This window comes from Leptodactylus fuscus, chromosome 6, assembly GCF_031893055.1.
Source record: "Leptodactylus fuscus isolate aLepFus1 chromosome 6, aLepFus1.hap2, whole genome shotgun sequence".
Taxonomy (NCBI): Eukaryota; Metazoa; Chordata; class Amphibia; order Anura; family Leptodactylidae; genus Leptodactylus; species Leptodactylus fuscus.
In genome coordinates this window covers 30980261-31007324 of record NC_134270.1, presented here as the reverse complement: position 1 = coordinate 31007324, position 27064 = coordinate 30980261, and the positions used below count along the sequence as shown (strand labels likewise).

General features: G+C 43.5%; 1 protein-coding gene across 3 annotated transcripts; it reads left to right on the top strand.

Moving 5' to 3' along the window:
* On the top strand, positions 1–27064 carry C6H1orf159 (chromosome 6 C1orf159 homolog). Of its 3 annotated transcripts, XM_075279683.1 has the most exons (12): positions 1–231; positions 2845–2908; positions 3871–3916; positions 7304–7440; positions 7547–7619; positions 10292–10361; positions 13678–13779; positions 18838–18903; positions 22843–22977; positions 25302–25327; positions 25679–25709; positions 26610–27064. In XM_075279683.1, the coding sequence occupies exons 5-12, from the start codon at positions 7548–7550 to the stop codon at positions 26705–26707; spliced, it is 600 nt and encodes a 199-aa protein (XP_075135784.1). In that variant the 5' UTR covers positions 1–231; positions 2845–2908; positions 3871–3916; positions 7304–7440; position 7547; the 3' UTR covers positions 26708–27064. The 3 variants fall into 3 exon arrangements, with proteins under 3 accessions (XP_075135784.1, XP_075135785.1, XP_075135786.1); XM_075279684.1 differs by lacking the exon at positions 3871–3916; XM_075279685.1 differs by lacking the exon at positions 18838–18903.

The following is a 27064-nucleotide window of genomic DNA, read 5'->3' as shown; positions in this document are numbered from 1 at the left end:
CTCTTCAAAGGCGTAGAAGAGAATGAAGGCGGCTTTGTTACCTGGAGCAGACACAGACAGGTGAGGCGAAGGAGCCGCGCAGCATTCTGGGAGGCGTAGTCCGGCTGGCGGGGGTTTGACGTTGCTGCTTAATGAGGTCAGGTGCTGGGGAGACTACAAGTCCCAGGAGAAGGGACGCTGCGAAGATGAAACTGAGCTTTCGGGGTTGAAGAGTGACTTCTCATTGCGGAGGTAAGAGAAAGAAGATGCCGGGCAGTGTTAGTGATCCTCCGGTGTGTGTGCGCCTGCTGCAGGGGGCTGCGGATACCTATGGGGCTGGGGTCTCCATGGTCAGTGGATGAGTCCTGAGCAATCAGTGGTGGAAAGTTCACTCTTCATAAAACTTTATTGGCCACAAGGCAGATCATAGGGCACATTTATAGAGTGTTATTGTATATTGCCCATACTGTAGGTGGAATCTGGTGCGAGAACTACAGATTTCTCAATTTCCACCAAAAACAATTAAAATCTGGGCACATTGACTAATATTATAGCATGTATTGGTGATTATACTTGTGCACACTGCTGAATACATTGTAATAAATCACTGGGGGGACTTGGGTGCCGCGCCCACAATGGCGGTCACTAGTATACGGATGAGGGTTCATATAACCGTTATTTTATACGTTGTATTACACACCAGCCATTCAGATAAATGGAAACCTTGTGGCCAGGCCATGTCCGCCAGAGCAGCCCTTGCTTGATTTAGGGGGCACAAGCGGGGGATGTCAATCTATGAGGGAAGGACACAATGCAACCCCTTAAAATCACTGTAATTGTAATCTCTGTAAAGCGATTGTCCCGTTCCCAATGCTCCCTCTAAGGCCCGTTTCACATCTGCGTTCGGGGACCCCCCAAACAGAAACTTATCCGCATAACAAAGAAAACGATGGACCCCATAGACTATAATGGGGTCTGTGTGGTTTCCACATGAAAAAGCGAAAAGTGTTGCTTGTAGGACTTTCCTCTGCATATGTTATACAGATAGGGGAACGAAATGACCCGAATGCAGGTGTGAACCGGGCTTAAGCCTTAGCAGCTGCTAAATGGAGTGGTTAGGGTGATGGGCAAGGTCTCACCAATGATTGGGGGGGGGGGGGTGTTTATACTTGGCAACTTAAGGGTTAAGGGAGCCTTCACACGGAGTAAACGCGCGTGTATATTTGCAAAATACACGTGTAAAAATAAGACTCCCATTTGACTTCAATGACATTTTACAGGCGTATTTTTACACGTGTAAAAATGATCATTGACGTCAATGGGAGTCATATTTTTACACATGTATTTTGCAAAAATACACGTGCGTTTACTCTGTGTGAAGGCTCCCTAAGATGTTTGCAGGGAAGAAAAAAAAAAATTGGTGCGCGTTGGAATTTTTTAATTTTTTTTGCAGCACCCTTTACCCCTATTGCTGTTCTGTACCCCTATTATACCACAGTATAATAACTTCTTAAGATCCCATGTGCGGTATCATGACAGGGGTGTGAGCAGTGAGAGGGGGAGCAAGGCAATGAATCCCCCTTTCTCGCCGCTGAGGGGAGGGCATAGCAGCGAGGAGTGACTCTTTACCCGCTGCTTATTTACCTCACCTACCTTGTGCTACTTAGAATATTGGTATACTAGACATGGCAGAGGGGCCATTGGGAAAGGGTCCAGGGCGCAGTAGTGACTGCCGCTGCCTATAGCGACACGTTTGCCTTTTGTTCTATGGACTTGTAGGGAGTCCATACGCCGCCATACTGGTCCTGTACACAACTGTCAGCAAAAGGAAAACAAATAGTTTCTGAAATCTTTGTCATTCTGTCTCCTCTAAAACTACATGAGCTGGAGATGTAAACAGCGCCAATGTCATTAGTCTAATTATTCCGTATGGGATATTCGCGTCCCATGTGAGGAGGGAATAAGCCGCGCACCTCATGAGCTGCCTTACCTTAGTGCAAGGTCACACTAACACACATGTATGTGAGAGAACATCGATGTGTAATGAAGATACAAGATTTTTTTTTTTTTTTTTTTTTTGTGGCAGCCATTTTTCTTTGACGCCAGCTAGCGCTCCTGTAATGATTGTCCTCTTTCAATTGGCATCGTCCTAAGTTTCTATTATGAGTGAGCTGCTGACAGAATGACATTTTACTATCCATTTCTGGGAAACTAGAGACAACCAATATGGCTACATTTCCGGTTATGACTTTTCCAAAATGGCCGCCAAAACAAAAAGGAAAATTGACAATGGGGCACATTAATTTAAAGGAGACTAGGAGGTGGGTGTAAAACACACACACACACACAAAAAAAATCCTACACCCCCTGTCCCTGATGTTGTCCAGTCCCGATCCTATTACCGTCTCATGCTGGGACTCGCCATGCCAGAAGCGTAGACAGGTCTCCGTAATGGCTGGTAAGGAACCATAACGTGTGTAAGTGATGTCCTTGATCCCTCTGATGTCAGTCGAGACCTTCTTTGCTCCGGAGTCCCTGCACAAGAGGTAAAGGGGACCCGAACTGGACAATGAAGCGCAGGGGATAGATGTATAATATACAGACGAGTAACTGTCACTGTTTGGCGGTGACATAGCAGCTGCCTGACACCTCAGGGCTGCCTGTTATAAATCTGCTCATTATTCCCCATGTCTGTTCATAGCTGTGGACAGTCTGCTGAGGTTCACATGTGGTCACGGCACCAGGTCTACAGCTCAGTGTCCGAATCCTCCCTGCACCATAAAGCCTTGTTTCGAGGTGCAGGATACTCCCCTGTCTGTCTGTAAACGATCACCGTATAAACTTTACTAATTTTACATCTTACAGGAAGGAAGTTCACTGCGAAGGACTTCCCAGCACACGTCTCACGTCACCGACAGCTTTCCACAAGGTACGTGTTTTTGGGATGTTGTGAAGCCTCTGTGCCCCTTTTCCATGACTGCTTCAAGAGCAGAATCTGAAGAGTTAAAAATAAAACCTACACAATCCTCACCACCTTATATCGACCATAAGTTGATGGTTTTATCAGCTGTATCCTGCTCTGTGCAAGACAGTGTACAAGTCCTGCCATTTTGTAAGCTTCATAGTACGCAGACGGAGATCACATTGCTTATTCCTGACGTTTTATTTTAAATGGAGCCTGTGGGGTCCAAAATGTCTCCAAAACCAAAAATTAGTGCCATGTAGGCGTCTTTTATACTCATGTTTTTGGCCACAAGCTGATGGGGCAATGCAGAAATATGAACCTTTTTATGAATATTCAAATCAATCTGCAAGTGCACTGGGGGCGGGGTCTGATTTGGCTGACTTGCTTATTATGATCCTTGATGCCGGCATGAAGTTGAAATTGCCAGTCATAACTAAAGGGGCAGCGTCGGGCGCTGTTCTTAGAGCTTTTTTGGCTCTCCATAGGCAAGTCTGACAAATAAGGCCCCGCCCCTGGTGCACTTGCTGGATGATTTACTTAATCATAAAAAGTTGGTTATCTATGCATTGCCTCCTTGGTTGGTGGCCACATAGGTATGGGTTTACTCCTATCAAAGACCCCCTACGTGGCACTCTTATTGGTTTGGGAGGCATTTTATGGCATATGAAGAATCTGTAATCTAGCTATAGTTCTAAAATAATTTTAGGGAAGGTCTGTCTACATGGCTTCTCTCTATATGTCCCGCACAGCCTCGTGTTATGGCTGCTTGTTTGCCTTCATTGTTTGTATGTATATTTATTTTGGTCTGTTTGCTTTTTTTGTTAGTTTTGTATTTTATTTTATTTTTTTTTCCCTGTGTAAAAGAATTCTGCCCAATCCTGAAGGAAAGTCTAAAGCTGATGTCACTGTTTTTCCTGATTTTACAGTGTCTGGCTGGGACATTCAGAAGTCAAGATCTGCCTTGTATGAGAGGTGAATATTCCCGTATTTCTGTTGTCTTATACACTTCTGTAGAATCCTTTTTATTATTTGGGGCTGTAAGGGTGCATGCACACTGAGTAACGCCGGGCGTGTATGAGAGCCGTACACGCCGGCATTACGGCAGACTGCCGAACACTTCCCATTCACTTCAATGGGAGCGCTCGTAACATCGGCGTTTACGAGCGCTCCCATTGAAGTGAATGGGAAGTGTTCGGCAGCCCTGCTGTAACGCCGGCGTGTACGGCTCTCATACATGCCCGGCGTTACGTAGTGTGCATGCACCCTAAGCCTGCAAATGTGTTGGGCAGATATTCCTAAATATTTGCCGACAAGGTTCTTTTAAAGGGGGTTGTCCAGGTTTTTTTAGGCCCTAAATATATGATAGAGGGCTGGTCCCGGTCCGCCCTCTGGATAGATCTGCTTCTGGCACCCGTCCAGTACACACTACAGGGCCAGAAGTAGAAAACCCTTTATCTACTTTTACCATAGCTCAACGCCAATTGAAGTCAGTGGGACCTTATCTGCAGTGAAGGAGCAGGGCCACTTATACAGCAGACAGTGCTTTCTGCTTCCAGTCCTGTATTATGTACTGGATGGATGTCGGCTCTGTCCAGAGGCTAAGGATAGTCCATAATAAATTTAAAAAAACAACCCTTTTTAAGAGCCCTGACTAGACTGGGATTGCTGTTTTAGCTTTCAGACTCAGCAATACAGCTAATGGTATGTTCACAATGTGGAATTTGGAGCTGATTTTGAGACTGATTCTACCATTAAAATCACTTTTTTTTTTTTTTTTTTTTTCCCCCCCTCTCTATCACATGTTGGAATAGCCTAAAGAAAGGCTATTTGTCTCCTACCTTTAGATGTCTTCACCGCACCGCTGTTCAGTATATAATCCAGTTTTTGTCTGTACGCAAATGAGTTCTTTCCCAGCACTCAAACAGCACTGGGGGGCGTCCCCAATGCTGTAAGAGAAATCTCCAGAGCCACCTCCATCTTCCAGAATGGCCTCTCTGCGCGTCTTCTTCCGGAGCTGGGTTCAAACTTCTAGGCCACCAGCAGAGCCGACTGTGCATGCCCACAAGAAAAATGGCCGCTTACACAGTAAGCTGTGTAAGCAGCCATTTTCTTGTGGCCTTTGGGCATGCGCAGTTGGCTCTGCCGGAAGCCCGATGGCAGAGCTGACTGTGCATGCGTAGAAATTTGACTGCCAGCGCTGGAAGAAGACTCGTGAAGAGGCTGTTCCTGAAGAAGATTAAGGCGGTGCTGGAGAGTTCTCTCACAGCATTTGGGACGCCCCCAGTCCTGCGAGAGAACTCATTTGCATACAGACGAGAACTGGGATTTCTACCGAACGGCGGCGCAGAGAAGACATCTAAAGGTGGGAGAAAAATAGCCTTTCTTAAGGCTATTCCTACGTGTGATCGAGGGGAAAAATGTGATTTTAATGATGGAATCCCTTTAAAATCTAACCCAAATTCTGCACTGAATTTTCTTCCCTAATCAATGGTATTATGGCTCCTTACAAGTCCTATATTATAAAGGGTTCCCGGACAGGATGACTGACAGTTTTATGACACCGTTATATAAGTGTATATAGAAAAGGCAGACTGGGTAAACTGGACTCACCGAGGTAAATTTATTATAGGGTGTGAAAAGGTGCCAATTATAGGAGCTGGGGTGTGGAAAACAAAGACAAACCTCAGGCAGATGTCCACCTCTAATTCCCCTTCATTTTCCAGTGTGAACAGGCCCTTACTTTTACACCAAATGTGTGACTCTGCAGATTGTCGCTCTTTTGTCTACGACCCACTTTACCGACAGTTGTACTGATTATATTAATCTCCTGAGAACCTTTCTGAGATTTGCTAATAGCTAATTCACACGTAAAAACCTCCTGGCTTGTTTTGGTCCTGAAAAAAAACTTCCTAAGTAGGAAGCAGTTTTTTGACCTTGAGGCGTTTGTTTGTTTTTTTAGCTTTTTCTGGAGCAGTTTTTGGTAAAAACTGCTTCAGAAAACGCCAGGTGGTTTTCCCCTCCCCTAAAGTGAATGGACTATAAAAAAAAAAAAAAAAAAAGCTAAGGTGTTTTCAGTTGCTGTATTTTTGCAAAAAAAGCTAGATATTTTTCACCTCCCATTCACTTCTATTGCTTTCCTCAGGCGGAATCCGCCTGAAGAAAGGTCATGTCGCTTCTTTTTTTTCTGCTAGCAGAAAAAAACTGCTAGCAGAAAAAAAGCTAGCAGTCTCCATAGACCACCATTGTATGGAGGCAGATTTTGAGGTGAAATCTGTCAAATTATGAAGTTCACATGTATAAAAAGCCTTGCTTAATTTGGCACTGAAAATTCAGCGTCGCTTTTTTTTTTATGCCTTTTTTTTTTTTTGCATTGGACGCTGTTTTTGACGCTTTTTTTTTTACGCTGTTTCAGTTGCTTTTTTTTTTTTCAACCAGACCATTTTTTAACTAGCGAGCCCACTGGACATGGCCAAAACCCACCCCTTTTTGCCTCTAAGTGCCATTTTAGCTCACAACTCGGACAGAGAAGAGCTGACAGCTTTCTTTCAGAGCAGACTGCTTTTTAATATAAAAAAATTTTTTTAAAAAAAGGCATGGCTTCATGGCAGGAAGAAGCAAACACCCAGGACCACTCCTCTGGGATGTGACATAAAAAAGCCTCGCTGTTTCGGTCGCTTTTTTCCAAAACAGCGCTAAAAAAAGCGACCAAAATCAGCGAGGATTTTTTTTTTTTTTCAGTGCCCCATAGACTCCCATTGATTTCTTCAGGCGGAAAACGCCTGAAGAAAGGTCATGTCGCTTCTTTTTCTGGTAGCAGAAAAAAAAAATGGAGCTGATTTTGAAGTGAAATCAGCTGTCAAAAATCAGCCTCTTTGCCCTGGTGTGAACTAGCAGGAAACGTTATAACTTCATTGCTAAAAAAATACGAAACTTTACCACAAAGTATTGCCTGTGATCTGTGCACTTTATATTGTATTTTGCTTACGGGTTGTAAATCGTCTCCACATCTAACATAACCAACTTTCATCAGTTTTTTTGGCTTTCCCCATGAGTTACTTTAGCATTAGGAAATCAGGTTTGTGTCTGGTCATTGTACCGGAACAAAGCAAATCCTTCCATCTTGTAAACTCTATTGGAGATGCGGCTTATCTGTTGTCTATCTGTGTGTGCCCGGCAGGAGGTTGTCACTGCATGATTGCTATGTGTGCCCTTTATGTCCGGGCGACGTGTGCTGGGAATTGCTTTCTCCTGCCCCATCTCCCTGTCACTCGCACACCGCATGCCACACTGATTTCCACTCTTATTATCGGCTGTTCCACAGTCCTACCGAAAGTACATTGATTTTTCTTTTAATGGCAGGTCCTTGCGTGTGAAACTCATCCAGACGCTTCGAGATAACATCCCCGGTCACATAGCAACCAGGCAAAAAAAAGGGCAAAAAAATAATCAGTTGGCATGAAAATGCATGGGTAAAAAAATTTGGCTTTAATTCCAAGGTGAGTAAGTTGCTAATATTAGTAATAATAAAGATACATAGGATATACTATAATGGTCACGTGTATGTACCAGTACGCTGCTCTGACCCCGGTTTTCTTGTGTTAGAATGGCTGTGGCCTGTCTTGTGATCCTGGGCAGGGTCATCGTGGAGTCTGCGGGAGAATCTGTGAACTCTTTGGTATGTATAATCACCTGTATGATCCATCTCAAAGCAGTAAGTCTTACATTAAAGGGGCCCTGTCATTCATTTAGGGTAAGTTCACATGGGGGGTTTTTTTGAGTCTGGATTTTGAGGCCGTATCCGACTCAAAATCCTGACCGAAAAGACGGCTCCCCTTGAAACCAATGGGAGCCGCTCAGGTGTTTTTTCCGGGAGCCGTTTGTTCCGGCTCCCAGAGAAAAGAAGCGACATGCTCCATTCTTTCAGACAGTCGCCTCGTGACATCCACCTGAAGACACTCCCTCCCGACTAGGCCCATTCATTTGGGCCTAATCTGGAGCGGAGTGCGCGACTGGATGCCGGTGCACTGCACTGTCATCCAGTCACAGCTAACCGTATTTTGGACCGGAACCTGAGGCGGAGGCCTCCACAGTCCCCTATAGATGAATGGAGTGGCCGGGCACTTGGCTACCCACTGCATGAACAAGACGACTCTGGGACCTTTTTCCTCAAGCACCAGCTCTACCCATTGAACTTTTCTCCTATCTTGAGTGTAGGGTATAATTATTGTCCTTCAGAGCCATTCATGCTATAGGTTGTAGCATTATGACACTTAGGTTTATATAACTATACCTAGTATGGTGCCACCCTTGGGTGCTGTGTAAGATGATACTCCCCTGCACCCATTCACTTTAATGGGAGAGCTGGAGATGGCTTCCTGTACTTCAGCTATCTCAGGTGCTCTCATAGATGTGAATGGGAGTGCATTGGTGTCCACCGAGGTTTCAATGGCCTTCACAGAGAGGCTAAATTACAACAGGCCCCCTCTTTCCCTACCGTGCAATGAAATCACTATTTCTTGCGGTATCTTAGTAGTATAGCGGGGAAGACTTCTTTAAGAAGGGGCTACACTGTCATTGGAGGTGGAAGGAGACTTTCCTCAGGCCCAACTCCAAGAGTACAGATCAGTAACCAGACCGAGAGAGGAGAGAGAGAGACATTGAAGCAATAAAATAATGTTATCCCTTAAGGCTTCCATGTTTTCAATTACTGTATGTATATTCATATTCATCTGCAGTTTCCGGCTGAAAATTCACAGCTTGAGATTTCCAAGGTACAGGGCATAGTTCTGGAAATGTATATATGTTTTACATTCTCCTCATATAATGTGACCCTGTATAGAGTTTAAAGGTGACATCTGTTCTTTGTTAAGCAAAGCTTATAGTTTACACAGGGAGAAGTACAAATAGTTCAGTGTGAAACCGTATTGTATATAAATGAAACCGCTTGGCACACCTCGAGAAAAGGAGATAGATATAGATAGATATATGTGTGTGTGTGTATAATATATTATATACAGTATAATGCGTGTATGAGACTTAACCCTGTTTTGTATCATATCTGTCATATATCCTGAAGTCAAAGTAACATTCGTTTATTGGCCATCCATTGATTCCTATGTCAAGTGCCAGGCCTTAAAGGGAGGTCCAGGCAAAAATGGACAACCCTTTTAACTTTTAAATCAGCTGTAGGCAATCGGGGAGGAAGAAGGGGGGAAAAAAAACTGCATACACACCTGTCCAATTTTGTCTGTACAACCCCTTTAAAAGGATTTTCCAGGCTAATATTGATAAGCAATGGAGCATGAAGCAGACAGCATTGTTCTTGGTGTAGTGGCTGAAGTGAGTCATCTGGCCACTACTTGGAGAACAGTGCTGTCTGCTTCCTGCTCCATTCTCTACATCAGATGCTGAGAACTGATGATCCGTGGTCGGTGCTAGTGGTCAGATCCTCCCTGATCAGAATTATAGATGAGATGGGTCATCAGTCTTTTTAGGCTAAGGCCCCACGGACCATATCTGCAGCACTAAAGCGCTGCGGGAAGAACCGCTGTGTACACGCACTGTGGTTCTTTCTGCAGCGCTTTTAGGAGAAAGTTCAGAGTTTTCCTCTGCGGACTTTCTCTTAACATTATAATTACGGGAAAGCCGCCGCCGTTTCCGTAGAAATAATTGACATGCTGCGATTTGCAAATTGCAGTGTGTGTGTGTGCTGCAATCTTTTCCGCAAAGTGGGGATGGGATTCACATGAATCCCATCCACTTTTCCTGCACTGTACAACGCTGCGATTTTTCCCGCAGCATGTCCGCTGTGGGCAAATCGCTGTGTTGAAGTCCAGTGGGGCCCCAGCCTTAAGGTGAGAGCAGGACATAATGCAGCTCTTGGCTCTGTCAGGACATCTTACTCTGGTCCGCCCTATCAGTCCAGTGTTCCCTAATGGGGGGAATTTTATAGCACAGCCCATTTTAATAAAGGTGACGACTGAAGACACTCGTTGAGGTTTTTGGTGCAATTTTTGAGCCAAATCCAGGAGTTGCTTCAAAAGCAATGGGACCTATAATGCAATAACTTCTCTTCTTTCCTGCTGAATCCACTATTAGCTTTGGCTGACAAAATACTGCAAAATCTGCAGTAAAATTAGACAAATGATTAGAGAGGCAGACTTTGTTCCGTTCAAGGTAGTGAGGATTAGTTGCAATACCAGACATTGCCTATGGGTAGGAGTGGTGCATATTGTATGAAGACTAGAGAGCTTGCTACATGGGATACACGGCTTCTGAAAACGAACTTTGCTTTTATTCCCCCCTTTCCCATTATTAAACTATTTTGTCTTTCTTTGCTTGCATTAGGTCTCTGACTGTTGTAGCGACAGACTGTTCTTCAATGACTCCTGCCCTGTAGAAGAGCGATGCAGTCCAGGTACAGCAGATGCCACCCACAATGTGCTTCCTATTAATTACAATGGCATTAATGATTGTGTGTTACGTATGTTCAGCAGCTAGGGATGTGTAATGTTCCTGCAGCTTGGTAACCGATTAAATTGCCAAAATAAAGGTGTGGCTTATCTTGGACCACCCTTAAAACAGCATTTTAGCCGATTCTTGTGTGTAGCTATTTTCAGGGAATCGTAGAAATGGAACGTCACACTTACAGCCATTGGGCTTTTCATTTTGGCGCCATTTACTACCCACTCGTACCATTACTGATACAGCACAGCGGACCCTGCAGGCTTCACCGTGCGGAGAGCTTGTCATCTCCTATATCCAGGAAATCCTTTACTAGGAAGTGTAATTATTTGAATTGAAGAGTCTGAAGAAGATACATGAAATATCGAAAAACGTTTTACTCTACTTCAATAAATCATTTATTTCTTGGCACATTTACAAGTGTGACGTTCCATTTCTACGATATACTTGGGGTTGGGACCCTACGTCTACACCTACCCACTACTTGGGCCTTGCATCCCTCAACCCCATATTTTCAGGGAATATTCCATCTCTGATATTTATGGCCTATTCACAGGATACGCCAACAACGGTCTGTAGATGAGGATCCCACCTATTTCGTTAAAGGGGCTCCAGGATCCCGTGTGTGACTCTCCTGGTCCCCCCCACCCCCCATAGAAAAGAATAAAGAGCCGCACATGCATGACCACCTCTCCTCCATTCACCAGTAATGCAGGGGTATGAAGTTCTTGAAAAGAAGGACCTGCATCTATAAGACTTATGGCATCCAGTGGATATACTATAGATGTCAGAGATTGAAAGACCACCTCGTTGAGACACACAGGAGGCCAAAAAAGACCTTTTGCAGCAGTATTTATGCCACTGGCAGTATGTGAACGCCTTACTACTGCAGGGAGGGGTGTAGACTATTCAATGGCCATAGCGTTACATAATCTGTAGCACAGTCTGATGTTCCGTGGCTCTCAAGACTCCGCTTGCCACTTCTGGTACGAAAAAATTGGATTTTTTATTTATTTTTTTTTCTCTAAGGGTGAATTCACACTGAGTATACACCAGCTTATTCTGAATGTAAAACACGTTCAGAATCAGCGGCATATAAAGCAGTTCCCATTCATTTCTATGGGAGCCGGCATACGAGCGCTCCCCATAGAAATGAATGGGCTCCTTTTTTTTCACTACAAGCACTCCCATTGAAGTGAATGGGAAGCACTGCGTGTACGGCTCGGCATGAGCAGAGATTAGAAAAAATGTAGAAGGTTCACAGCTCACCCAAAATGAACAGAGTTGGCTAAACCTTTATGTGCACGAAAGATATACCCCCGGCTAGGGCAATAATGTAACCAGAAAAACAAACAATCTTCAGCACAAGAAGGTATTTCTTTAAAACATAGTATTTATTTCAAAAACATTTTAAAAAATATGAGCAGAGATAGCTGTACACGCGGGCAGTTTCCATTCACTTTCCTGATCAATAAGTGGAATTAGTTTTAATGGCTGTTGTGCGAACTAGATTGTGTCCTGCTCCTTCTTCCTTACACCACCCACTTGATATTAGAGCTCTGGTTAACATATCAGGCACCAAAACTGACTGCACTGATTGCTCAGGATCTGTGGGGGCTAGAGAAAAAAAAAAATCGAACACTGCTGGAATCTGTGTAGGGACGATTATTTAAAGGATGAAAAGAACTGGAGGTGGTTAAAGGTCCTGTTTAAGAATTGCCTCCAGGTATAGAGCAAAGGGTAACTCCTCGATCAGGCAGACCCTAATATATTCCTCTAAAATGAAGTTGACCCAGCATATACAGGATCGCAGAATATAAATGTGTTGTCCAGGCAGAAGCGGCTGAGACCAGTTATTCTAAACATGACGGAGAGGTTATGTCGTCTTAATAGCATTTGTTCTGACTACGGATCACACCCAAAATCCCTTCTCTGCACAAATCGTATTAGATGACCTAATCTCAAGAGGGCTCGCTGACTAAGGAATGGGATGGGTTTCTTCTTGGTATGTTGGGTGTATGCAGCAGAAGAGAAACATTGGAACACAACATTGTCACACGGCCTAAATTCTGCTCTTTTAATTTCATTTTATTAGTGCTAAAATATATCTTTAATCTGTCATCAAATATCTGATAATCCAACACTTGTTTTGACAACAGTTTTACGAGGCCAAAAGTAGAGGTCTGTTATTTCATCGCAGCAGTCTCACTTTACTGATGGCTGGAATGTGTGTTAAAATTTGACCTTCTCACCCACAGCAGGTCATATTACGGTCGTGTGTGTGTGTGTGTGCTTCACACGTGTTTTTTTTTTTTTTTTTTTTTTTTTTTTTTAAATCAATCTCAAAATCTAAAAAAAAAAAGTGTGTGTGTGTGTATATATATATATATATATATATATATATATATATATATATATATATATATATATATATATATATATAGTTATATAGTTCCATGGTGCTTTACATTTGGAGGTTACATACAATATACAGGTAGATATAATACTAACAATGACTGACTGGCACAGTGGGGTAGAGGGTCCTGCCCGCGAGGGCTTACAATCTATGAGGGAAGAGGGATAGAGACAGAAGGAGAGGGGGAGACTGTACAGATGGTGGTTCGGTGACAGTAGTGTTATTGGGGGTTGTAGGCCTTCCTGAATAGCTGAGTCTTCAGGGCCTTCTTGAATCCTGTGATTGTGGGGGTCAGTCTTATGTGTCTTGGTAAGGAGTTCCAGAGTATGGGGGATGCATGAGAGAAATCTTGGAGACTGCTGTGTGAGGAGCGGATGAGAGCAGAGCGGAGTAAGAGGTCATTGGAGGATCGGAGGTTACGTGTGGGCTGGTAGCGGGAGATTAGTTCAGAGATATATGGAGGGGACAGGGTGTGGATGGCTTTGTATGTTAGCGTTAGTAGCTTGAACTCAATTCGCTGGGCTATAGGTAGCCAGTGGAGGGACTGGCAGAGGGGAGCAGCCGATGAAGATCGGGGGGGTGAGGTGGATTAAGAGAGCAGCACAGTTTAAGGTGGACTGGAGGGGGGCGAGGGTGTTTGCTGGGAGTCCATGGAGAAGGGTGTTGCAGTAGTCTAAGCGGGAGATTATGAGGGCCTGGACGAGCATCTTCGTAAAATATTATCAATTACACACATGTGCGCACACACGACTAATATTTACATTGTACTGCTGGTCATGTACTGTAGACATCCTACTTGTTGATGCTTTCCATTCCTGTCTTTAATACACGTTTTGCCTTTCGTTTTCCTTAGGATGTTATCAGGTATGGAGTAATAATGGAAGCATTTCCTGTATTAGATGTACCAATGAAACCAACTTGGAAGTGTCCCAGAACCTGACAGTGTGTGGAGAAGGTGAGTGTCTGCGTGAGTCTGTGTGCATCACCTCTTAGTAATTCCTTTCATGTTGTGTAGGATGTATATACAACACATGTATAGTATAGCAGTCTCCAACCTGTCGTTCAGGAACTCCCAGAATGTCTTGTTCACGACTGATAAAAGCCACAGGTTGGAGACCCTATCTAAATGTTTTTATTTTTTTTTTGTACTGCCCCCTACCGCCCAGTCCGTCACTCTGTCAACTGTGGTACAGACGTGTTGATGTTCCTGTCAGATTGTGTAACATGAGGCAGCACATCCAGTTAGACCGGAGCGGCTGCATTCGGCACAGCTGCCTCACACATCTTTTATACTCACACAGACAAGTCATCTCTTGTCCACTTGACAGGGTGAATAAAGGTAGTGTGGACATTGTGTGAAGAGGAAACACAGAAACTATTTTGAAGGTAAGATCCGCAGCTCTTGTTCGTTGATAAAAAATAACTTTTATAGCTTCATTTAAAAATTGGTAAAGACACCATAACGTACAAGTGAAAAAAGATTAGAAAAAACACGAAAGTGAATTAAAAACCGCAATAACTACATATTAGGCTGACGCGTTTCGAGACACAAAAACGGTCTCTTATTCATAGTCTTGTAAATGCCCCTTGTTTAGGGCATTTACAAGACTATGAATAAGAGACCGTTTTTGTGTCTCGAAACGCGTCAGTCAGCCTAATATGTAGTTATTGCGGTTTTTAATTCACTTTCGTGTTTTTTCTAATCTTTTTTCACTTGTACGTTATGGTGTCTTTACCAATTTTTAAATGAAGCTATAAAAGTTATTTTTTATCAACGAACAAGAGCTGCGGATCTTACCTTCAAAATAGTTTCTGTGTTTCCTCTTCCTCCTCAAGTCCGGGAGAAATAGATCGTGCACCTTGCTTCGGGATATGGTGAGCTTTTACATTTGACTTTATTTGGACTATTGTGTGAAGAGTTGATCATACGGGATCATCACTGCTTGAGTATTTGTACCTGTCAAATAAAAAAAAAAAAAAAAGGTACGTGTTAGAAATTTTGGACTCTTACTGAGGTCTACATGGCTATACAAAGCTCTGATGGAGCTGACTTACTTCATGACCTTTGGCACTTAGGGCCCGTTCACACGGGGCAAGAGGGGGCGGATTTTGGCACTGAATCCACGTCATAATCCGCCCCCTCACAATGGAGGTCTATGGAGATCACTAGCTTACTTTTTTCCGTGAGCGGCATGTTGCCGCTCATGGGGAAAAAAAGAAGTGAGCTGCCCTTACTTCAGGCGGATTCCGCAGCTGATTCAGCCCTGCCGTCCGCCTCGCGACAGCACCCCCCCGGACTAGGCCCATTCATTTGAGCCTACTCCAGAGGCGGAAGCTGCGACAGTCGTGGCAGGCGCCTTTTGGCCATATTGTGACATGGCTTCCTGCATCGCAATCGGGACCAAAATACGCCATACTCCCGTGTGAATGAGGCCTTAATATAAAATTGCTTTACATTTGGGTGACAAATGGTTTGTAGAAACAGTGCCACATCGGTCCATAGGCTGTATCTAGTATTGCAGTACCAGTCACTCTATGGACAAGGGTGGCGCTGCAACGAGAAAAGGGCAAACCCTTTACAGGACCCACAATAACATTTCGAAATTATAAGGGTAAATACGTTTTTACTTGGCTAAATCAATGTTTGATCCTTGGGATACGTCATCAATTTAACGATGGTCAGGGACAACAAGAAACTTTCAACTTGCACCGCACCGTACATTTGTGCATTGGCTGTGCTTGGTATTGCAGCTCAGCCCATTCACTTGAATGGAACTGAGCTGCAATCAGGTTGTGTTCCTGATGAACAAGTACTCTGCTTTCCAGCTCTGTCTAGCTTGCAGTTCTTTGTGAGCTGGTGGCTGGAGACCTGCTGCCATATGTAGCATGCATAAATGCTCTTTGTAGCCCTTACCGCAAAGCTATGATTTCTATAGACGTAAACACACTAAGGTCCCACATTGCAAAGGAACCAACCTGTCAAGGCTTGCACAGATCTGATATTTATGTCCTAGGCGTACCGCACACGGATAATCCATAGTCTGTGGATGCCATCTGTGCTGTTCCTGTTCATGGATCCAGAGCATTAAAAATAACAAGTTCCTCCGCTGCTTCCATGCCACAGTATCCCGGTTCACATCTCTATCCCGGCCTCTTGCATTGATGTTTTCACTTGTGACCACGATACCCATGCACTGGGGTCACCAGGAATGGGCTTCACCTGTCACAGCATACAGAGACTGGCGGGAGACCTGTTTGGTATTTTAGACCCGTACTGAGTATTTATCCAAATCTTTAAGGGGCTGGACAACCCCTTTACGTTACCTGGAGCTTGCAGTCCGGCACAGACCAGAAATAGTCCTTCTTTGGAAGGGAACTGAGCTGTGGGGTCAGCGGCTATTAATATCACGCTGTTCTGGAACTTTCTGATCATTTGCACATCATTATTGTCATTGTTATTGTTTCTAGAAACTATTTGCATATCTGAACAGCCAGTCCTCTTCGCTTCATCAGAATTCTTGGCATCTCTCCCATGATTCACCTAAGTGCCGTTCTCCTAGTAATCCTGCACGTGCAATAAATCCTCCTTGCCAAGTTCTTGTTCTTTGAAGGATTTCAGCTATTACTACATGAAGCGTCCTTATTAACCTGTGACTGCGCACATTTACTTTGGTGCAAAACCAATCCAAAATAATTGACCGCATTTTATTCTAAGGATAAGGGACTGCGTTACTGCACGTGTGCACCCATTGGGCGCATAACTAATTTACAATGCAATCTCTGCAATAGGACTTCACATTGCATGCAAAAACTGGTCTTTTAGGGTATGTTCACACTATCATTATTGGGGTCTGGTGCTGTCATCTGTCATGGGATGAGCTGTGGACATTAACTGAGCCCCCTCTATCTCTGACTAGAAGATTAAAAAGCATGACTGATTCTTCATCCATTGTCATGTTTGTTTAGTCTTGTATGGTTTGAAGAAAAAAAAAAATGTCCGTTCTGATCTGTTGATGGATGTTACAACTGGCATTAAATAATAGTAGTGTGAACCCACCCTTATATGGGATGTGTCCCCTTCCCCAAATAAGATGGCTCAAATCCATTCATTAGGAGGAATTTATTAAACCATTCACCTTTGTTGTGCAAAAAATGCGACACAAGATTTCTTCTGCCCCCCCCCCCCCCCCTCGTGCCAAAGTAGGCCGACATCCGTTATACATGAAGCTTATGCCAGCTCCTGACTGGTGTAGACCTCAATTTTAGGGCACGGGAGTCTGATTTATTAAAAGGCTGGAACTTCTTAATTTGGTCTTCTCCCGTTTCTCATGGATTTCATAAGACTGTAGATTCTTATGGCAGTCTTTAATAAATTCCCCCATTAAAGGGATCTTATCATCCAGACGACATTTTTTTTCTAAGTACCACGTCAGAATAGCCTTAAAGACTATTCTTCTCCTACTTTTTGTTGTCTTTTCCGTGCCACTGTTCACCTACAATCCCGGTTCTTGTCAGTATGTAAACTAGCTCTCGCAGCACTGGGGGCGGGCTCCAGTGCTCAGACAGCACTGAGGCCGTCCCCCAACGCTGTGACAGAACTCTCTCCAGCGCTGCCTCCTCTTCTTCAGCAGCATACTCTTCAGCCTCTTCTTCCGGTGGTGGCCTGTAACTTCTAAGGCCTCCAGCCTTGGGCATAGCAGACTGCGCATGCCCATAGGCCATGAGAAAATGGACGCTTGCATAGTATTGTAAGCGGCCATTTTCTTGGGACCTGTGGGCATGCGCAGTCTGTTCTGCCCGAGGCCTAGAAGTAAGAAGACTCTGCCGAATGAAGAGGACATTCCTGACGAAGATGGAGGCGGTGCTGGAGAGCGTTCTTTTGCAGCATTGGGCTGCCCCCAGTGCTGCGAGAGCTAATTTACATACTGACAAGAACCTGGATTGTAGGCGAGCAGTGGCGCGGAGAAGACAACGAAAGGTAGGAGAGGAATGGCCTTTCTTAAGGCTATTCCGACGTGGTACTTAGGAAAAAAAAGTCGTCTGAATGATAGGATCCCTTTAAGTTCTATCAAAATTCGGTCCAAAAAACTGAACTCAGCATAACTGTGACGTCACAACTTCTTAGTTAGTTTACCTATTATTCACACTTGAGTTTTGGTTACCCCTGTTCACGCTACTTAGCATCTACTATAGATGAGTGGATCTGTTCACCATTTGATTGCTCCATAGATTACAATGGGAGAATCCATTCAACTATGCTCCATGGGTCTCTTCCTTTTGGGGGAGCCTCTGGTATGGCGAATGTGTTAATTTACGTACTCTATTTTGCCTTGAAATAATCTCAAAACTGAACTGATCCACCCATATAGTAGAATCTCTCATTGCATTGTAGCTTTGCAGTATTATTGTCTTTGGTCAGATCTGACCTGTGAAAACTTCTAAATAAATTGTATACAACTCTCCGTAGTTTCTCTGTGTTCTCCTGACATGGACATTTGACTGCTACAACTTCAGTGAACATCACATGTGCATATTGGGATGTTCCTCCATCTTGTCTTCCAGCCTTAGACTTGGATCACTGCAGTTGTACCATATGTGTTGGGGCGTCACTCATTGGTTGCAGTATTGTTGACCTGGGTGCAGATATGACCTGGAGCAACATCTACCTTAAGGGTAAGTTCACACAGGGTTTTTTGGTCCGGAACCTGAGGTGGAGGCCGTCTCAGGTTTCAGGCCAAAATACGGGTATCTGCAATTGGATGCCGGTGCCTACCATAGGAGTATGACTGTGGGCCAGTGAATGATGACTATTTCTGGCCAACGCTGCAGAATAGGTTGGCGCTATACAAACACAAACAATTGATACTCAGATCCTGCAGAAATGTGCACGTCTGAAATCTCCGCCTTGAACATGATGAAACTGCAGTTTTTTCAGACCTGATGAATTTCGCTGCCTCGGCCGGGCAGTCATTCCAGCATTGTTATTTCTGTTTCTGTTTTTACCATGTGTCAGTTACCACTCAAGCATCGGAAATCCACATGAATCTCAGCACAACTCCATCTGTTCCTCATCATCTGAGTAAGTGTAACGCTCTGTATGCCATTTGTTGTCTCACTGAATTCCCGATGACTGTTTTATGTTGCAAGGATGGGGATAGATGTTGGCCGGTGGGGAAGGGCAATCGTGGACACACCATATCCTACAGCGTAGAGTATATACAGGTAATGGAGGTCATGTTTGTTGGGTGCGCTCAGGATAGACATGGCGTTCACCTATATCTGGCGTCTGCATACCTTCAAAATATTGACTAGGATTTTTCAGCTACCTTTTTGACTCTGTCCCAGGCAGCGAAACTGCCTATGGTTGTGCCCAGCTTAGAAATTGGGGCAAATGAAATGTGAACCAATGTAGGTGCTACATTGGTTGGATATACTTATGGTTGCACATATTAGGGGAAACCTTTTTGGGTTGGGTACACTTAATAGGAGGCTGTGATATTTCTACAGTGGGAGTTTAGTAATATGTAGGGTAAATGCATTGAGAAGTGGTATAACTTTATTAGGGGACCTCCTAGTGGGATGAGTTGTATTTGTATGGTACTTTGGAGGAATCGCACTTGTTACATGCACTATTACCTACAAAGGCGCTTAGTGGGATTATATTACTAGTAGTCTATGGAAGATCTTACATTGTGGTGGGGGCATGTTACATAGGGACATGAGATCCATGTTATAGTAGCAAACAGTCTGTCCTCTGTTTATAACTAGAGCATTCGGCCTGAAACTTGGGGTACAATCCTCGATAACTAGTGCTGACAGATGGGGTTCACTAACCCCCCCAGCCCTGAAAGAAAATGACCTCATTCTAATAAATAAAAAATAAATATATAATATTACTATTGATCAGGTTTTATGTTAAACATAATTTAAAGAATTTATGGTGAATTTAATATAAACAGAAATTTTTTTAAAGGGATTCTACCATTAAAACTTTTTTTTTTTTTTTTTTTCGTGCGGATAAGACGTCGGCATAGCCTTTAGAAAGGCTATTCGTCTCTTACCTTTAGACGTGCTCTCCGGCGCGCCATTTCTTAGAAATATCGGTTTGTTTTTTTACCGGTATGCAAATGAGTTCTCCCGCAGCGATGAGGGCATCCCCACCACTGCCAGAGAAGTGTCTACAAGCGCCGCCTCCTTCTTCGTCCGCCGCGTCATCTTCAATGTCTTCCGGCGCAGGCTCGTAACTTCGAGCAGACTGTGCAGGCGCACAGGTCACGGGAAAATGGCCATTTGCACAGTATTGTTAGCGGCCATTTTCCCGTGGCCTGTGCAGTCTGCTCTGCTAGGTTACGAGCCTGCACCGGAAGAAGACATTGAACATGATGCCGCGGACGAAGGAGGCGGCGCTTGGAGACTCTTCTCTGGCAGCGGTGGGGATGCCCTCATTGCTGTTTGAGCGCTGGGGCCCGCCCCATCGCTGCCAGAGAACTAATTTGCATACCGGTAAAAACTGGTATTTCTGAGGAACGGCGCAGCAGAGATCACGTCTAAAGGTAATAGACGAATAGCCTTTCTAAAGGCTATTCAGACGTCTTATCCACAAAAAAAAAAAAGTTTTAATGGTAGAATCCCTTTTAAATCTCATCATAATCCATCAGTTCTGACTCCGACCACTAAGATATGTACAGTATGCTACGACTTCATGTTTTCTGTAGAGTTCTTTGCAGCAACGTATCAGCACGCTGAGGATCACAATTCTCATATGTAGATAAAACTCACCGGTCCCAATAGATCAGGGGTAGGGAACGTACGGCTCTCCAGCTGTTGCAAAACTACAACTCCCAGCATGCATACTGGCTCTGCTGTTCTCGGAACTCCCATGGAAGTGAATGGAGCATGATGGGATTTGTAGTTTCACAGCAGCTGGAGAGCCAAAGGTTCCCTACCCCTGCAATAGATGATCACAGATAAACTGACTATTTGAGGTCACTCTGACTGAATTGATCACAGAATACAGAGCACGTTTTGTGATGCATTTAGGTCTATGGGATTCATTTAGTTACGATAATGCGAATGATCATAGAGCAGGCCCTATATGGGTACAGAAGGCATTCACGTCTATAGGGCTTCCAGATTCAGTGTCATCCAACTGCTTTCTGTGATAATCCCAACACGATGCACATGTCATGGGCTCTTATCTCTAGAGGTGTGAACTTCTATTGTGATCCTGTCAGTCTTGTTCGTGATGTAAATAAGGTCACTTCTAAAATGAAAACCCCCTACAGAGTTAGTAAGTAATGATATGGCAAATCAAATTCTTAAACTTGTTTCTCATAAAAACTTTATTTAAAAATGGCCATATGCGGTGACTCCGTCATGGTGACCGTTTCTTGGCGATACTTTCCCTTTAAGCGGTTTCTGCAGACCTGAGCGCGGTTTGCAATGTCTGTTTAGTGACCTAGAAAAATGGAGGCACAAGACAAATCCCAGGAACAGTATGCCGCTCCGAGGTGGCTTCAGATTACTTGTGAGACCTAATGATTAAACTAAGATCAATACCCTTATCATAACTGTGATATGCAAATCCGGCGAGCTAGGAAGGGAAGTGAAGGCTAATGCTGCCGGCGTGGTCAGTGACAGTGTGTGCAGCCGAAACACAACGTGATCCTCCAGTTAGGATTGCGCCAAGTGTGACCTCTTGAAATATAGAGCACCTTTGAAATCCCTTCCAGAGCGACCTGTAAATTACGAGTCGTATCCCTATCACTCCACCCATTCTGCGCCATTTGTGAATTACTAAAACACCTAGGCCTTATTCACATGGCAGTGAAAAACCATGTGACTGCAGTTTTTAATGAGGGAGAAAGGCCTTATTCACATGACCCCATGAAAATCTGGGGACATGAACATAATCAAAGACAAGACCCTACATGTTGTATACATAAGACTTTACACAGAGCAGAATTTGCAAGGCATTAGGTGTGTGGTTTTTTTTCTTAAGAGCAGATCTCTGCCATCCTGGGTATGTAAGAAGCATGCCAAGGATTTTGGCACCCATTAATGGTTGGAATCTCTGCATCACATTGCCAATATAGACTTCTAAAAGATCGAGTTTGAGACTGAACAGAAATCTGTACCATATACAGCGCCCCTCTTGTCTGCTGCCTCTGTGTGGTATAACAGATCACATTGGAGCAGAATTACCAGTTCTAGCCTCTCTAAAAACATGGCGCTGTTTCTGGGAAGAGGTTTGGGGTAAAAAAACCCAAAAAAACTGGTTTCCATTCTAGGCTAACTTTTCAGTAAATTGCTCTCTTGACCATTCTCTTCCATAACCTTGTACTGTCAGGGGTGGGGGCGTTCCTCATAGCCTAGTGATGGCGCTAGGCTGTAAGACCTGACAGTGGGGTCAGATCCGTGTCTCCAGCACTGGGTCATGTATCGGGAAGGCTGACTGTGCACTTTCTAGCGGTATACAATACCGCACATCTGAGGACGTGAAAGGTCCTCTATAAATAGGCGGACCTATACATGCTCACGGTCCACTGCAGCGCCCTCTGGTGCCCAGGCGCTGCCGGTATTGATATTGATGGCATTTAGATTTCACTCCTTCGTCTTCTTAAACTGTTAAGCTTTCTAATGTTTTTATTTTTATTTTTTTTTTTATGTATTGTTACTTTTCAGCATTTTTCTTGTGCACCATTCTATGTGTATGTGTATGGACCTGCTTCCTTTACAAAGTTGTGACCCACTTTTATTAAATGACATTGATCTCATTCTCCACCCCCATGGGTTGGTCTGAGCAGAGCTGATAAGAGGACATATTAGTATTTTCCTTTGATAAGAGAGATCACAAAGTTTCTTATATTCAGCTGAACTATTGATTTTTTTAGGAAAAAAAATTAAAACCACCGTTACACTTTGACCTTTCAAATATTGAGCAATAATATTTATTAATTTTTTTTTTTTTTTTTTTTTTTTTTTTTTTTTTTTTTTTTTTGTCCATTGCCCACTCCAGGTAATCCGGGGGTGGCGGCCTCTCTCCTGCTGGGCACGCTCTTCATCAGTCTCTTCCTCGTTCTTTCTGTGGCCTCATTCTTTTACCTCAAACGCTCGCACATGCTGCCGGAAATTTTCTACAGAAGGAATAAAGGTATTGACATATGAAGTCGGGTGTGAAGGACGTTGGCGGCTTATGTTTTTTTTTTTTTTTTAGACTAGGATGGAGATAAATGTACTAGATTATAAGGGTATTTGTCACCAAGAATTACTGCATTTTTACCTTCAGTGTATTCTTGGTATCGGATATCTTTCTGTGAAACTTTTATCCTTCTGCCAAAGAACTTTCCGCGATGACTCAGTTTTACTTTAAAAACTGTTCCGTCTTCTGTATTACCACTCCTATGTGTCACCATTGTTACAGACTACAAAGAGGCCCGGCAGTCATGTTCCTCTCTTCCATTTGCTTTGTGTGTTAGGTTAACAAGAGGGGACAAAAGGAGAAGAGTAACTCATAACTCCAGGATCAGAGTAGGGTAGTCTGTAACCATGAAGACCCGAAGATCTATATAGGACTTATATAAACACTTAATTGGCACTTCTATTCAGTACATGGATGGCCATTCATTTGAATGGAGATCATGTAAGGCTGCAATTCCCTTGTTTAACCCCTTAGTAAAAAGAAGCTGCAGTGTTGGCCCGTGTGTGAGCCATTTATCAGGTGCAACAGCTCCGATTGGAGAGAGCTTAATGGCTGGTAAGGATCAACAGAAAGACAGATTATGGTCACCTGAATCATACTGTGTATTCCCCTTGTGAAACAGTACATCTGTTGCCGAGATATTGGCGTGTTGGTCAATATGCAAGTGGTCTCATTGGAGCAACGAGGGTGTTGCCAGTGCTCTAAACATCTCATTTGCATACTGACAAAAGTCGTAATTCCCAAGGGGAGAATACAGTTTGCTTCAGGTGACCCTAACCAAACCATGGAGCTAGGTTGACATGCTGGGTTCTGGTGACACTCCCTTTAAACTGGCTTTCCAGCACCAAATGTATCTTCCCTTCTGAGGACCTGTACATGAGATACTTCTTCAGTATCTGATCTTTAGGGTCTGACCTGTTCTGTGCTGCTGTGAATGGGTAGTACATTATTCGAAACAGCCGTTTCGAATAACACACTCCCATAGAAATAAATGGACGTAGCCGGCATGCGGGGGATTAAGCAGCTGGCCGCTGGCAAAGTCTTCGTGCTGGCCGCTTCCATTCATTTCTATGGGAGCGTGCTATTTGAAACGGCTGTTTCGAGTCGTGTTTGCTCATCTGTTAGTGGGCTTTCAAGTAATGGGATTGGAGCTACAGTTCTCCAGTAGCATCGCTTTATGGCGGAAAGGGATGTAACTATACTCCCATTACTTCAGTTGGAGCAGTCGTGCTTCCAGCAGTCAGATGAGCTGAACTGTGCAGGGTCTAGGTGTTGGCCCTCCATACACCAGATTGATCAATCTCATGGATGTCATCTGTGTGAAAACTATGTGTTTGGGGCTGGAAAACCCATTTTTAGGTTTTCTATATAGTGTGATGACTATTGCCCAAGTTCCAATCTATCCTTTTGCCTTCTATAATTCGGATGCCCCCAGTGTTGTGGAGCAGGTGCTGTGCTGTAGTGGCCATCGCTGTCATTTTATTTTTGTCCCTCACTTTCACCATATGTTACAGAAAGATCCTCTGTATCTGTCAATGATTTACATTTACACTCTAGATGGTCACCAAAATCATATCAGTGAAAGCTGTAATTCACTTATGTTTAGAGATACAAATCCTACAGAATGCATATCCTTAAAGAGACGGACTTATGAAGACTGGCGTTATCCTCTCTGTAGGACATACACCGGGTGGGCCTCATTTATGTGCCATTGATGTAGGTGATCATAAATCTAGCGGGATCGGTGGCAATGCCCCTCCCCACGGCCAATACCAGGAATATGGCAAAGATGGAGAAAAAGTGAATAGTCACAAATTTCTATTTAAAAAAAAAAAAAAAAAGTTAATACTGGCGTAGGAAATGCCAGTCTTGATGGCTCTCTCCCATTCTGTGACCCAAGCATGTAATTACCCACACAAATGGCTCATCTCTCCTTGACATCCAGTATGACAGTTTCTTTAGCCCTCTACCCTCTCACCTCCCCATATTAGGGGAACAGTCAGTACTGTAGGTCCCCACACTAATATATCCAATGGATTACACAATTTGTTCAAGAAAGTCCTGCAAAACAATCTAGCAATTGGGATGGATGCAAAACGCTACAAAAATATAAATAAAAAATATATATTATAATTTTTTTGTGTGTGTTATACAGTGTACATAACAAAAATGCAGTATACAAATGTATAAACAATTCAGTCTTGCATGTAAACTCCATATGCAATGAACCATTCATGAACAGGATTATATATTTTGCTTATTTTTTTCCTATCTAGCATCCATCTTACAGCCCAGTGAAATGGTAAGTTGTGATTTTGTCTTTTTTATGCTCCGATATAAAAAAAAGTTATATATTTTATTGCTAAAAATTACAAAAAAAAAAGCTGCTCTTCAAAGGTTTGTAGTGGAGGGGGGGGGGGAATTAAAATATTTGTTTTGTTTTTTTTTCCTCCAAAAACTTTGCTGCAAACCTTTTTTGTTTTTGCAATTTTGCGCAGACCAGTCATGTGACATTTTCAATTACCGTATTGATGCGAGTATAAGCAGAAGCGCACTTTCAGCACAAATACTGTGCTGAAAAACTCGGCTTATACTCGAGTATATACAGTACATTGCCTATATATGGTTTACGTCTTTATATCTTCTCTTTTAGGCATCCATGATTTCAGAGCCAAACCCTTCAGGTAACTCGCTGTATATCAGAGGTTTAGCTCTAGAAGTGACTAGTCTATACTGTAATTCTTTTAATTGTCATATGTATAAAATATAATATATACCGCACCCCTCCCCTCTGAGGGTAGTGCACCCGTTTCTGAATGTTAGGGATCACTACACTTTGTAGGCAGCAAATTATTCAAATTCCACTTTTCAATGCCCCAACATCAGTGCCAGACCCGCAGACCGATTACTTCTTCCCTAGTCCTACATTAACTGCAAGTGAATCCACTAGAAGTTCAGTGACTGTAGGTAGTTAACCCTAGACATGGGACCCTGTTCACATTTAGTGTTCTGGCTCTAATCATACCAAAGCAATAGCGGCCATGCAAGAACTATTTTTGAGGCTGATCCTTATAGACCCCATTAACTCTTCATTAGGGAGTCAGGTTTCCATTAATGTTCAGAGTAGTGCTGTAGGCTGCACGGATCTTACCAACAAGAATACTGGAACCACCGATGGAAACTTATTGTGAGGAGAATCTTCTCCTTGCCCTGACTATCCAGAATTACTTCAATGGTGTGGGGGCAACAAGGTGCTTCCAATGGGAGAACAAAGGATTGGGCATGTTTGACAGCTGGTTCTCCAACTCTCCCATTCACTTATATTTGGTTCAGTCACGTATTGTTAATGTTGAGGGCAAAGTAAGCTACTGTCTGTCACCTCTGGTGCCTGCTTATCTCCAAATACAACAAAGGTTGAGGTGTGATTAAAATGCAACATGCGTGATCCTTCCTTCCCCCATCATGTCTAGGTGGAGAATCGGGAGGCCCACCTACACATAAGATGGTTGGCTGGACCCATAAGAATTGGCTGGTTCGGTGACTTCGATCTAATATGTGCACCTTGTACCTCTTTGCTCTTTCAGGACGGAAACCAAGATATGTCAGGCGTGAAAGAACGCACAAAGCGGCGGCCCCGGTATTACTAGACCCTTCCGCTGACACACAAGTAAGCAACGTGTAAAGTGACGTCGGTGCCACCTGAAACTTTCCAAATGATTCTCATTGTGCCACTGTCAAGCAGAAGGAGCACCGTATAGGAAAGTGGATGATGAAGGAACAAACTCTCCAATGAAGGAGCCAAAGAACTGATAACATTTCAGCCCACGAGTCATGTGACTGAATTTTTTTTTTTTTTTAAACAATTTTGCAATTTAATTTGTGCAATTTTTTGTGAAGCCTCTTATAGAAATATGAAAACTTCACTGCTTGTTCAATATCCAACAGACCGAACAATATTCTGTTTTTTTTGTAAAATGTGTAAAGGTATCATATTTTTTTGCAATGAATTTCTATGTAATATGAACTACTGCACTGTGTT

Coding starts and splice junctions, on each gene's coding strand:
- C6H1orf159 (XM_075279684.1), top strand. CDS start 7,548: ATGGCTGTGGCCTGTCTTGTGATCCTGGGCAGGGTCATCGTGGAGTCT. Junction 10,362..13,677: donor AGAAGAGCGATGCAGTCCAG/GTACAGCAGATG, acceptor CGTTTTCCTTAG/GATGTTATCAGGTATGGAGT. Junction 25,710..26,609: donor TTCAGAGCCAAACCCTTCAG/GTAACTCGCTGT, acceptor TTGCTCTTTCAG/GACGGAAACCAAGATATGTC.